Here is a 13,126-nt window from a genome sequence, read left to right on the forward strand (position 1 = left end):
TCCAAGGGGATCCGTACTGCCAGCTGCAGCCTGACACAGAAAACCCGCAGAGCTGCTACCTTCCAGCCTGGGGTGGGATGAGCAGCCACCACCATGGGACACAGCACAGGTGTTGCACGGGTGACGGCAGCTCTGCAGGAGAGCTGCGTCAGCCCTATAATCATTACAGAGACATTTGCTTTTCAATAATTGCAGTAATTCATCTTTAATAATTTAACTGCCACAAATACTTGTCACACAATCTATTGCACATAACTCTTGCGTGATTGATGATGCTAGTTTACATTCTTATCTGGGTTGAAATCGAGAATGATGCAAGAATTACCTTTCAAAACGCTGGTCATGTTACCCCACCAGCCTGGCGAATGGGAGGTTGCAGGCACCACCAGCAGCAGGAGCAGCCCAAGGCCGCTGTGCCCGTTCTCCCCAGCCAGTGCACGTGCTTGTCAAAGGCCTGAAGGTTTTGCTTTGCAGCCTGGGCAATGCTCCTAAGTCCTGACAAAGTGCCAGGGTGGTTTGGGGGGGTGCACAGGGAAGATTTGGCAGTAGCTGGGCTTTTTATGAAAGCCTGTTTCCTGGGGGAAACCAGTTACCGATTCTGCTGTCGCCTTCCCCAGAGATGCACAGAAAAAAACAATAGGAAAATTGATAATTATGGGAAACAGCATTTCACTGGGTTTATAATTTTCAGGATCATAGGAATCAACCTACTGATGGATGATGATACCACGAAGTCCTGTGGGAAGGTGTGTGCTGGTAGGAAATGCTGTTCTGCACCCTGGGGTACATGAGTGGGGATGCGAAGCAAAGACAAACCATGCTAACCCCCAGCATGGCCTTAAAGGTAGGTCCTGAAACACCTTTTCAGAATTTGGTGGTGGAAAAGAGCCCAGGAGCCATTCTTACCTTATGTTTGGCTGGACGCATCCCAGAACTGATTAGCAAAGTCTTTAAACAGAAGAAGAAACGTTGAATACTGTCAGTGCACGCAAAGACTCACTTGCAAGGGACAGCGCAATCATTTCACAGTGGCAGAAAGTGTCCCCCAGACCCTGGGCCTGGCAAACTTCTTACCCATTTGTCTGACAGAAAATGTGGTTGAAAGCACAAAAATAAGAACGTATCAGAGTTTGTAGCCAAGTAAAGGAAGAGGAAGAAGAGCAGTCGGGGCAGGTGAGGACCAGGGAGAGCCTGGTTCTCTCTCCAGTGCGCTCAAGGACTAGTTTTCTCCTGTTTCCATTTTTGCAATATATCATTTGCTGCCTTCAGTGTAGCTTCCTCCTAAACAAATACCACAGGTTTTGTCAGTGGCTTCCAGCCAAATCCCCTTTCCCCTCACTGCAGTCATCATTATATAAAAATCCCGTTCTCGTTCTGGAGCATCACAAAAGCCCCATGTTCGGTATGACACAGGCACAGCCATCTGGTCTGTTAAACGTGCACCCAGAAGACTCCCCTGCCTTGACCAGGAAATGTGGGACGTTGATGGGGCAAAGCTTAGGACAGTACTGGTACACCTCCTGCCCCCAGCTCGGCTTGCATGTCTGCAGGAGGGAGTTGGTCCAGCCATCAGGCTGTAATGCTCAGGGTGCTCTGCATTTCTTCTTGGCATTTATCTCATTAAACCAGCCTTGATTATTACTCCTAACCTCACCTTCCTTTGTGCTGCCACATATCTCACCTTTGCAAAGCAGAACCGGATGAAATGGTTGTATTTGTTCTTGTGGGCCCCACAGTAGAAAGCGGAGAGCGGGATGGCAGCAAGTCCCTGGGAAGGAGAAACACGTGGAGCTGAGGTTACTCCTCTCGGGCTGAAGTGCAGCCCACTATGTCCCAGTGTGGGTGAAGCCATCCACCTCACGGACAGGCTTGTGGATGCCATTGGTGCCACATCTGCTCACTCTGCTTGAGCTCAGGCTGCCGGGATTGAGGTCAGCTGCTGACAGAGACCCCAGGCACCCCCGGCCATGAGCTGCAGGACCTGGCAGCAGTGTTGTGCGCAGCTGGCAGGGAGGGCACAAACCCACCTGGAGCAAACGTGGCAGAAAGGACCAGACGCATTTACCTTGTTCTTGACCATCCACTTTGCAAATCTGGAGTCGTAGGGCTCATCTGAGTCAGGGACATCAGGGACGTCGGATTCTGCAGGAGAAGCGCAGCAGTGCGGAGGTTGGGGCTGCTGCCAGGCACCTCAGCCAAGCCCCAAACCCACGGCCTCTGGGAGCTTGGATGGGGAAGGTGCTATTGTCCGTCCCTGCTTTGGCAGTGGGTTATGCAGGTTCCTGTCCGCGCTGCTGGTACCACCCGCTGCTGTCCCTCCCCCCTTCCCCCCCCACTCAGCCCTGCCTGAGCAAAACTGCAGCTGACTCTGACTCACTGAACTCGGAGATGTCTGCCACCAAGAAGTAGGTGCCCTCAGGGACGATGGGTTTCATCCCCACAGCATCCAGGCTCTGCACCAGCCAGTCTCTCTTCTGCTGCAGCTCCTTGGGCAGTTGGATGAAGTAGCTGTCTGGTTTCCCATAGAGCTCGAGCTCCCTCTGAAAACCCTGAGCCACGGCCTCCTGCGAGGAGAGAGGTCCCCATGGGGAAATGGTCAAGGCTTGCTTGAGAACCAGAGTCTGCTCCAATGCAATTCACAGGTCAGTAGGGAGCAGGGGCTGATTTCTCACTGCACCAAGCTGAGCTCTCTGCCTTCAGCCCCTCCAAATGGCCTCTTAGATTTGTCAGTGCAAAATAAGGAATATACCCCAGGCAGGCTGGACTCTTCCCTTCCTCTCAGACATGAGGCAACTGCAGGGAGAGGGGAAGAAGCGTCTCCAGGGCACCACACAGCACCCTGTCTGTGCCTTTCAGGTCAGCCATGGGCAGAAGGACCCTCTCTCATCCCTGCTTCTGGGGTTTGGGAATTGCAGGACCAGTTGTGGGGAGCCACCTTACCTGGGCAACTGTGGCACAGTGGTACACTGAGTTTTGGTGCACGGTACGGAGGTGCTGCAGCAGACGGTTGGGTCCCACAGTCCAGCCCACCTGCCGCCAGGAGAGGAGGAGGAAGGTGGTAAGTCTCTGGGTACCTTCTTGGGCTCCCCTTTATTTGCCTGTGCTGGCTTCATTGCATTTTCCAGACAGGGCTATGATAAAACAGCTTTGGTGCTTTCAGACCCTGAGGCTCAAAGCCGAGTGTGGCAGCAGTGTCCCCAGGGCCATGCTATGGCGATTGGACCCACACCCTGGAGCAAAGGGATGGGGATGGGAACACAACAAAGGTGCTGCGTGGGGGGATTCACCTTCCATCCAGTGGCACTGAAGGTCTTCCCAGCACTCCCGATGATCACTGTGCGGTCCCACATCCCTCGCAAGCTGGCTGGCAATGAAACAAGAGAAATACCAATGGCAGAGCTCAGCATGCTCACTTCTGGACTGCATTAATGACATGGTGGGAGCTCTTTGCCAGTCATAACCCATGGTGGCCTCTTGTGTTCACAGCACATCTTTCACCTGGATGAGCCTCAAAGCATGTCCCAAGCAGGCAGCCAGGTTTCTCAAGAGCACCTCTTTGTAATTAGGTGTTTCCATACGCATGAGCCCCAGGGGTTCCCAGAGGTGCCAAGCACCTTCACCCTGCAACAAGGTGATTGCACGTTACTGCAACAGGAAGAACAGGTCTCTGAACTCATGTTGAAATGGATGTCCCAAAGCTAGAGACACCCAGAAAACTGTGGGTTTAGAAGGTGTGGGAAAAAATTCAGTTTCACTGGAGCCAAAGGGCTCTTTGCTCTGGATCTCACGCTGTGAAGCCAGCTCTCTGTTTCCTCTGACTGACTCTGGAAGTCAGTGCTCTGGTTTAAGTCCTGATTTGGAGGCTGACACTGAAGTGCAGCAAAATATCTCTAATGGGGATACATGTCTGGTAGAGCTGTGTATGCTTGCCAGGGGACCTCCATTAAATCACCAGTTCCTTCCCTGAAGATGCTGTACCCAGAGAAGACACCGTGGCTCAGCCAAACCATTCTCCATACCAATGCGGATGTGCTCCTTCCCATCATAGACCAGCCACTCGTACACTTCGTCGCTGATGCACAGGACATCATGCTTCACACACAGATCTGCAATGAGCTCCAGTTCCCCTCGGCTGAATACCTGCAGCAGGCAAGGAGTGGAATAGAAATACAGCAGGACCATTTCTGAGTCCCTGCCTGTCCCTGCCTTTCCGTGAAGGCTGTGCACCCTGCTTGCACCTTCTCCCAAACCAGGGCAGGCAGGAGCTGGTTGCAATGGTCTAACAAGGCAAAGCCACTGCTGGTACAAAAGACCAGGCTTAAAAACCACCAGAAGAGCGCATGCAGCATGCGGTGCTCCCGCAACACCCATTTCCCTTGGTGAGTCACTGCTACACTGCAAGTTGGCCGGGTGAGCTGTGGCACCCCAGCTGCTTTCAGGGCCAGCAACAGCAAGGCCAGAGGTGTTACCTTGCCCAGAGGGTTGTTGGGTGAGTTCAGGACGATGGCTTTTGTCCGTTCACTGAATTTAGAAGCCAGTTCAGTTGGGTCCAGCTGCCAGTCTGCACTAGACGTAAGTTTTCCATCTTTTGGAGCTTTCTAGAGAGAACAGAGGGGAATATCAGCTTGCTTTGCTACCTCTGCACTTTGCTTACCACTCACTTTGCTACGACTCTTCCCTCGACGGCTTTGTTCTGACCCACTCACCAGTCTCAGCGGGACAAACACAGGTGTCCCACCAGCCATTTTCACCATCTGCTCATAGCAGTCGAAGAAGGGCTCAATGATTATCACCTGGAAGAAAGGGACATGTCAGTGCCCTCCTGGCCCTGCTCAGACCTTCCCTGATAGGTGCAGAGAGCAATGGGAGGGACAGGAAAATTTAATCCTTGAATTACTGTAATGGAGAACCTGCATTGCCAGTGGGCAGCGTCAGGGAAGAACAACATCCCTCAGGGCAAAAAGGTTATTTTGCCTTATGCAGAAATAAGACAGTGCCTTGCAGCAGAGAATTTTTTTCCTTTGGAAGCTCAAATACTGGAGAATGGGGATAAAATCTTTTCTGCTTTGCAAAAGGACTATGAAAACCTGCCCCTGGCAGACCCACAGCCAAGAAGGGCTCTGCCAGAGGAAGGCTGCCTGTGCAACAAGCCCAAATCTTGGGTTACCTCATCACCTTCCTCAACGAAAGCCTGGAAGCAGCAGAAAAGAGCCTGGTATGCCCCCACAGTCACCATCACATTGGTCATAGGATCCAGGTCTCGTCCAAGCAGCTTCCCAAAAAACTGGGCTAGGATCTTCACCAGAGGCGGGTGGCCCTGTGGGATGAGGGGAGGGGTGGGTTTTGGATTGCAGAAGCCTCCTAAACCATGGATGAGCCCTTGGAAGGGGCCTGGGCAGCCAAGCACCCTGCGACTGAGTGTGCAAGGCATCTTCCAGCCTGGCTGCTTCAAATGCCCCGGTAAAGCAGGGGGCCCGGGCTGAGGCTGGATGCATGTTTTGGTTATGTGATTTGCCCTGATTATTGCTGCCTGATGAGCCCTGAAGCAGCGAAGGCTAACAGGGAGTGAGGGGGGTATTGCCGAGGGGGGGGGGGGGGTGTGTCTGTTCACGCACAAAGGCACGGGTGTACTGGTGCAGCATGTGGTTCTCCCCGCTGAGGGCTCTCATGAACGCCTCCCTCAGAAAGTCCGGTGGGGGGAAGTCGGGGAAGCCCTGGCCCAGGTTCACCATGGAGTAGGTGGCAGCCAGTTTTACAAACTCCACCCTGGAGAGAAGAAAGAGAAAGACAAGTATTTTCAAGGGGTCCAGGCAGTGTGCTGGCAGTGGCTCTGCTGTCGGCATGCCTATGGAAGTGAGCGAGGTTGGTGTCCGTCCTGTGGAGCCATCCTGCTGCTCACAGGTGGACAGGACCAAGCACACGTCATTTCAGACACGTTTCAAACAAGAACAAGGCACTATTGCACTGGGGGGTGGTTTTAATTTGTTCTCAAAGGAAACAGCCATTGTGCTGTCTGGGTGTGTGGTCGCAGCTGAAGTGGTACATTGCTGCTGATCAGATCTGACCAAGCAGGAGAGGTCTTGGAGGTTTTCAAGCTCGTACCAGTTCTGCAAAATTTAGCAACTAGACACCATGAAGGCCTCCGCAGAGGGAAAGGCAGGCTGAACTCAGTGCTTGTCTCAAACAAGAGCCAGGTCATTGGCAGTTTGTAGCTTGAAACCAAGCACAGCAGGGCTTTGGGGACAGTCCATTTAAATCTCTTCCCATGCCTGTGCCTGGCAGGCTGAGAATGGCATTTGCAGCATCCCTTCGCCTGCCTCTCTGCTTGTAATGCCCTAGGGTGGACTTGAAGCAGATGCCAGGCTGCAGCCAGCGTGCTGCAACCACTTGGCTCAGATTTGGGTGCTGCTGGGATCATTTAGGTGTGGATAGTGCAGGACACCTGATATGGCATAAAGTGTGAGCGGCAGGTACAGAACTGAGCCAGGGTAAAGTCTCCCGGGACAAACTTGCCCTAATGCGCTTCCTGAACAAATGCAAAGCAGCCGAGGGAGACTGCTGCACTGTGCTGTGTGGCAGTGGTGGTTTCTATCTGGTGTTAGGCTGCGTAAAACCACATCTACCACTAGGGTAAACCAGATACTCTCTTAACTCACCAGATATTCTTATCTATTCCCTCCAGCCTCTGAGCTTGCACTGGCCTTGACATTTTTGCCTGCAAAGAGAGAGAGAGAGTTTGAAGCTTTCACTAATGGCAATGGTGCCATGTGCGAAGGGGATGTGGCCTCCCCAGGTACGTTGTTCCCAACAGGAGGTGTGCCCTTTAGTATCACTTCATGGGATGTTGCTGACCAACCTGAGGGCAGTAACGCTGTTGCAGTGGTTTCTGGAAAAAGCTTCACACACTTTTTATGAAAGATCAAACAGATGAGACCTGGCAGAGAAGGATGTTTCATTTACAAGTTTCAACAAGAACTGAGAAAACACATGAACAAAAGAAGCGTGTGTGCACTCACTGGGGAGCTGGCAATGCCTTAAACCTCATTTTCAGTTGGAATAAATCATGGGGTTAAATGAGCTCAGCCAAGCTGTAACAGCAAGGCCAATGATCCCAGACCTCAGGCTTCTGTCTTCCATAGCCTCTCTTGTCCTCCATCAGAAGGAGCGCCTTGTTCTCTACAGGCCACAAAATATCCCCTTTTCCTAGCAGAACAAACTTTTCTCATTCCATGCTGCTCTGAGGAGTAGCAGAAGTATTTACTCCTTTGTCCTGCTGGAGTGCTTGGTGAAGGGAGTTGCTTTTTTTCCTCAACAAAATGCTGGTTTCTGCACCTAAAGTTCATGGCAAAACCAGGCAACAACTGGGTACAGGCAAGTGGGGAGCACAGCACACAGGTCAGTCTGATGTATGGAGACACCAAGGTACTGTTTGCCTGACTGGTGTTTAATTTCCATGTGCATCATGGTTAGGGGGGGTGGGAAGAAGGGCAGTAGGAAACATTGAGAGCAAAATCCTCCTTCCAGTCAGATAAGCACAGTGGGAGAAAGTCAGTTGTGCTTGATGGGGAATTTATCACGAGGATGATGAAAAGCAGCAGAGGCAGAATTTAATAACTCAACAGCGCAGGGAAAAGGGAACCAGGCAGCGAAGAGACTGGAAACCTGAGATGAACAATGCTCAACACACCACGAAAAGCCAGCGTGGGGATGTGAGGAGGGCATCTCTGAAGCAATGAGCCAAGAAAACAATCGTCACCATAGCAAATAAAATACATTTGAACAGGGACAAGGAGGACACGTGAGAGAAGCTGAGATGTGAGATGCAGAGTTGGGATGTGAGAGGACAGGGTGCCATGCTAGCATTGGGTGTGGGGCGGGGGGAAACCAGGTCAGCCCCCTTCCCCAGGCTTGGTTGCAGTGGTAATTCCGCACTTACCTGCTTATCTCTGCTGTTTCCAGAGGGCTGCACCAGCATTTGAAAAATGCCCCAGCAATATTTTGCATTGAGAGCTTCGGATTTTTATACAGCTTCAGCCCTCACTAAGGAATCTTTGCAAACACGTTGCTGAGGAGCCCTGTGTTTCAGAGGGCACTGGGTGGACTCTGCGCTCCTCCGTGGTGCCGGGCGGGCAGCCAAGGGCGAGCAGAAGTCACTGCTTCCCCAGGTCTAGGGGAGCCCCGCCCCTCTCCCCCAGCTCCCTTCCTCGCTCTTTCTGCACAAGCTCATGGATATTATAGCCAGGAAGAGCTGGTGCCTGAGCTGATTTTGGTGGCAGTAGAAAGATTCATGGTTTTGGAAGTAAAAGATAGCCGGAGGTGAAATATTAACAGATCCAGTGCTGTTCTCTTGTGGCGGGGCTGCTGGTGGCCACAGTTCAGAGAATTTAACAGCATCAGCAAGTGTGATGGGAGTCAGTGGGACGAAGGTGCTTTAAGCCTAGGAATTCCCAGTTCTGAGGAAAGGCCCTGTCTGCTCCAGCCCTTTCAGGAAGGGAAATGACAAAAACTTTCCTCTTTTGACATTCTCTCTATCCCATCCCCAGCCTGCATGATGCTGCCATAGACGGCTGCCCATCAGGCTGGAGAGCAAGACAGGCTTGGGGCCACGCAGCTCCCAAATCTGTTTCAGCCTGTTCTGCTCCACAAACCGACCGATGTGTTTCTCCAGTTGCAAGTTGCCTGGCAGCCAGACAGGACAGTTGAGTGCAAATGTATGACTTAGCAGCCACAGCCTTCCACCACTGACTCCCTGCTGCACGTGATTTCCTTGCTCTGCGTGTTAGCATCTCCAAGAGGGATGCTGATATTTCCCAAGTACTTTGCAACCCAAGAGACTTTAGTAGAAGAGACCATCAGATGAGGCAACCCCACAAACAATGAGCTTTCTTCTGTATAAAGAATATTCTCTTGCTTATGAGACGTTCCCTTTAAACAGGCTACTTGGAAATAAGTGGGTACAGAGGAGATTGCACCAGTGTGGTTTTTCCTGACATGCCCTCTCTGCCATCGCTGCCAAGGTTAGCTCCTGGGCAGTGAGCTCCCCCAGGCTCCACACCGCTGCAGCCTGAGCCAGGGACCAGGCTGCCAGCCAGAAACAGTCACGCTGGGTGTTCAATACCTCGACGGAGTACGAGCTATATCCAGCGCTGCTCTTCCTCTCCAGCAAGAAGTGACGCAGGGACGGTCCCGCTCTCCTGAGCATGCCACGGCTCCTGCTGTCTCAGTCCTGCGGGCACAGACCTACATTTCCCCCAGACACAAAGCAGAGGGGTGAGATAATCACTCCACAGCTGCAGGGGCAAAGCAAATGCTCCATGTACCTGGGGACACAGAGGAGGTCCAGACCTAAAGCTGTGGCTATTCTGCCACAGAAGAGGAGGAATGAGCTGCTTTGTGTGTTGCCACTGCAACATCAAACAGTGCCAGGATTGTACTTTGTGCTTGTGACACACACCAAGTCAGGATCACAAGGGCAACCATGGCCTCTGCCTCCTCTCTCCCCAATTCCAGGCTCCCCCCTACTTTCCTCTGCACTAGGGGAGTGGTATGGACACCAGTGGGAGTGCATCCTTTGGGAACTGAGCATCCAACATCAGCTTCCTGTCCGCTTTCCTTGATCCCAGGTATCTCTTGCCTCTGCACTTCCTCCCCTGCAGCACCTCCACCTTCCTCGCTGATGGGGCTGTGCCTTGGCAGGGCTGCTGGACACCCTGACTCCTGGGGCTCCGAGTGAAACAAGGGGCTTTAGGGATGTGCGCTGGGCAAACCCACTCCACACAAACCCACCCTTTCCTCTTCCTTTGTGTTCTTAAGGTTAAAAGCAAAAAAAAAAAAAAAAAAAAAAGCAAAGCAAGAGTGCTGCTGGTTTTGAGAATCTCTGGCCTCTCAGCTGCTGCAGCTCCAGGCTGTTTAGTTGCAAGTTTTATTCTGATTAACAAGATATTGGCTTCCATCTCCAAAGAGATTTTGGTGTTTACCTTTCTTTCAAAGCCCCAAATTAATTTCTGTGCCTGATGCAGCCTTTTTCTTCACCTTAGGTCCCCTCAACTGTTCTATAGTATTGCTTAAATATGTGGTATTTAAGCTAAAATACCTTACTGTTTATATAGTTTAGGGAAAAGTGATGAGTCTGGAGGATGTATGCACCTTTAGATTGACCAGCCATGGATTAATTTGCCCAGCTGCCAAAAAATAAATTAAAACAGGTTTGAAGCTGGCCAGCCCACAGGTAAGTTCTCAGTACTGCTAGGTGCATTTCCCTTCCTTATGTGCAGGATGTGAGCCTGTTTGCATTTCATGTTATTTCTAACAAAAAAAAGTGCAAAGCAGCTGCCAGCTGAGACCAGTGGGGTTTCACATCTCTTTGCCCAGGTGAGAAAAAACAGCATAATTTATGGAAAAACGGGAAGCCACAAAATAATATTGTTGAGGACTGCAAAATACCTACCTTGTCCCTGTGCACGGGACAGCTGCATGTTGAGGACGGGCGCTGAGCTGTGGGGGGATGCTGCTTTGGGATGCAAAGCAAATGGGTACTGGAATGAGGAGACTAATTCTGCAGGTGACAAAATGAAAGTGTGGCAATAAAAAGGGCTTCACTGGATTACAGAAAACTATGGAGCCGGCATAAGAGGTGTGCACAAGGCTCCTGCAAAGAGCTAGAGGCAGCACTGCGGTCAGGGTGCTGCTCGCAGTGGGAGCAGCCGACCGGGGCTAGGGTAGAGGGCTCTGCCTCGCCTCCCCAGCCCTGGACAATGTTTTGGAGTGGGGTCAGCCACCAGAGAGTCAGAAAGCCTGGGAAAAGCTCAGGGAGCCTCTCACCTGGGTGGGCGTTTCAGGCTGTGCTGCATGTACGCTCCCAGCAAGGGAGCTGGGGCACCTCTCGCCCTGGCGAGGTGCATGGTTCGGAGCACACTGAGGATTTTGGAGGTGACAGCTGAAAGGTCACCCCGGGGACTGGTCACTTACCACCTCCTACCCTCCAGCCCGCGGGCACCAGCTCGCTTCTCTGTCCCGGTGTTCCCCAAGCGCCCCCACAGTGCTGACCAGTCTGGCTGCTCGCAAGTGCACCCAAAGGGCTCTGGGGACAAGGGGTCCGCCAGAACCCATCACACCATTGGGTTCAATGCCACAGCGGGAGCACAGGCGAACGCAGCAGCAACAGCCAGCAAGCGCACACACGTAGGTGCAAGGCAGCTCCCAGAAGGGATGGGGCGGGGGGGTAAAACCGACTTACATCAAGCTGGGCCACGCTGCCTTACGCTGCGAAAGTCTGGCACAACCGTCCAGGCTGCATTTGCACACATGCCGCCCTCTCCCTGTCTCTGAAATGCTTCATCTGCAGCTGGGACTTCCTGGGAGGAGTCAGAGAGGCTGCAGGAAGGCAGGAGTCGAGCTACAACACTCTGATGGGGAAGATCGTACCGGGGAACGGGAGGTCTTGGGCCGTTCTCTAAAGCACCAGGGTGAGGGAGGAGAGGGCTTTTGGGACCAGGTCCCTTCCTCCTGGAGGCTTGCAGCCAGAGCTGCCAGAGGATTTTGGCTGCCTGGGAAAATATCCCAGCATATTGTTTAGATGGAGGCTCATACTGGCATAATTATAGCAGGATAATTTTTGTGGTATGGCTATAATTATTTTGGCATGGCAATAGCTGGAAATTTCCAATTGAGTGAAGCCTTTGGTCATTTTGAAAAATGAATTTTTAAGTCAGTCAGACACTCTCAAAAATTCCACCCTGCAGGCTTAATATTATTAGAGATGAGAATGGATCACAGGTACAGAAGGTGAAGGCATCAGCACTAGGTTCATCAGAGGATAATGACCTACTGTCACGATACAACCTAAAGCAGGATCCTGCAGCATCGCCTGACCCCTGGGCTGCGGATGGGCAAGGAGACAGCTAGCAGCCCCAGAGCGGGATTTTAGTGCATGGATGAAGGAGCTGAACTCTCCATCAGTTGTTTGAGAGGTGACAATTGCTCAAGTGAGGCATAGAGCAAATTGTCCTCTCTTGGCTTCCCTCTTCCTTTTGTGACAAGGCTTTACACGCACCAATGAAGCAGGTCGTGCAGCTCTCCTGAGTGAGTAATTACTGTCTCCTTTTCACAGTAGGAAAAAGTGAGCCACAGGGAAAGGAAGCAACTGATGTCCACTGTGCAAAAGGTTCTCGAATCCTAACCCGATGTCCGGCTGTGGGCTCACAGCATCCCTGCCATGACTAAGCAGGAGGGAATGTCACTGCAGGCAGATGCAAACTCTTTGTTTTCTAAACTTCTGCTTAACTCAAACACTGAAACAAACAGATGAAATGATAACTTGTGTTTGCTTCCGTAAGAATGTACGCAGCACATCCTGAGCCATTTTCTCCCGCTGCCCTCGCTATTTTTCTTTGCCCCCTTCCACCTTCCCTGGTTGTTGTTTATCCCTGAGCTGAGCTCACTTGACTAGCTAAATTAGCAAAAGGCCAACCTGGCAGAAAAGGGGACATTTTTCTGTAAGGTCCGTGAGTTGAGCTGGCTCAGGGCAGGGTGGGTGTGAGTGCTAAAGGCACTGCAAGAAGATGTTGATCTGGGTAGGGACCAGAGCAGAGAGGAGTGGGGAGAAGAAGGGATGGACAAGAATACGCCCCCCCCACCTTCTTTGGCAGGATTTGGCCTTTATATTGGTTCAACAGTGACATGTAACTTCACCTTAATGTTCTCTTGAAATTCAGCAGAAATTGCTAGATAATACGCATGCAGCCAGTGAGGCAAAGGACACATCTGACTTTCTTGGAGTTTGTTCTGTAAAACTCAAGGAAAATTAGGACCTTCTCTTTCTTCAGGTCATTTTAATTTAACAAGTGCATCTGGACATGAACAATTCTTCTTAATTTTTTTTTTTTTTAAATCTGGCTATTGCACTGGGCTGGTGAGTGCCTACAACATGTGGCAGGTGGGATCATAGCTTGTCTGGTACAGGTCCTGTGTCTATGGCTGCAGGAGGATGCTAAGACCTACGATGTTCCTAGAAAGCCACCAATATGCTTTTTTTACTATAACAGTGATCACTGGTGTATACAAGTTAAAATTGGCTGCACTTAACCACTCAGAGCTGCCTCTTGTACACTAATGAAATTATAATGAA

General features: G+C 51.4%; 1 protein-coding gene across 6 annotated transcripts; it reads right to left on the reverse strand.

Annotated features, from left to right (window-relative positions):
- Window positions 1–187: 187 nt before the first annotated feature.
- Window positions 188–11,349, reverse strand: KYAT1 (kynurenine aminotransferase 1). 6 transcript variants are annotated; one of them, XM_054848717.1, is made up of 15 exons: window positions 11,237–11,327; window positions 10,448–10,510; window positions 9,119–9,240; window positions 6,657–6,715; window positions 5,616–5,766; window positions 5,168–5,317; window positions 4,707–4,793; window positions 4,470–4,598; window positions 4,020–4,140; window positions 3,288–3,364; window positions 2,941–3,030; window positions 2,378–2,564; window positions 2,066–2,142; window positions 1,682–1,768; window positions 199–1,281 (listed from the first exon to the last, which is right to left on the reverse strand). In XM_054848717.1, the coding sequence occupies exons 3-15, from the start codon at window positions 9,200–9,202 to the stop codon at window positions 1,213–1,215; spliced, it is 1,368 nt and encodes a 455-aa protein (XP_054704692.1). In that variant the 5' UTR covers window positions 9,203–9,240; window positions 10,448–10,510; window positions 11,237–11,327; the 3' UTR covers window positions 199–1,212. The 6 variants fall into 6 exon arrangements, with proteins under 6 accessions (XP_054704693.1, XP_054704696.1, XP_054704692.1 ...); XM_054848716.1 differs by having other exon boundaries at window positions 10,448–10,555; XM_054848718.1 differs by lacking the exon at window positions 10,448–10,510 and having other exon boundaries at window positions 188–1,281; window positions 11,237–11,349.
- Window positions 11,350–13,126: the final 1,777 nt, after the last annotated feature.

Source organism: Grus americana, chromosome 20 (assembly GCF_028858705.1).
Source record: "Grus americana isolate bGruAme1 chromosome 20, bGruAme1.mat, whole genome shotgun sequence".
NCBI classification, from domain to species: Eukaryota; Metazoa; Chordata; class Aves; order Gruiformes; family Gruidae; genus Grus; species Grus americana.

Coding starts and splice junctions, on each gene's coding strand:
- KYAT1 (XM_054848718.1), bottom strand. CDS start 9,202: ATGCTCAGGAGAGCGGGACCGTCCCTGCGTCACTTCTTGCTGGAGAGG. Junction 6,716..9,118: donor ATAGCTCGTACTCCGTCGAG/GTATTGAACACC, acceptor CTCTCTTTGCAG/GCAAAAATGTCAAGGCCAGT. Junction 5,318..5,615: donor ACCAGTACACCCGTGCCTTT/GTGCGTGAACAG, acceptor CTCATCCCACAG/GGCCACCCGCCTCTGGTGAA.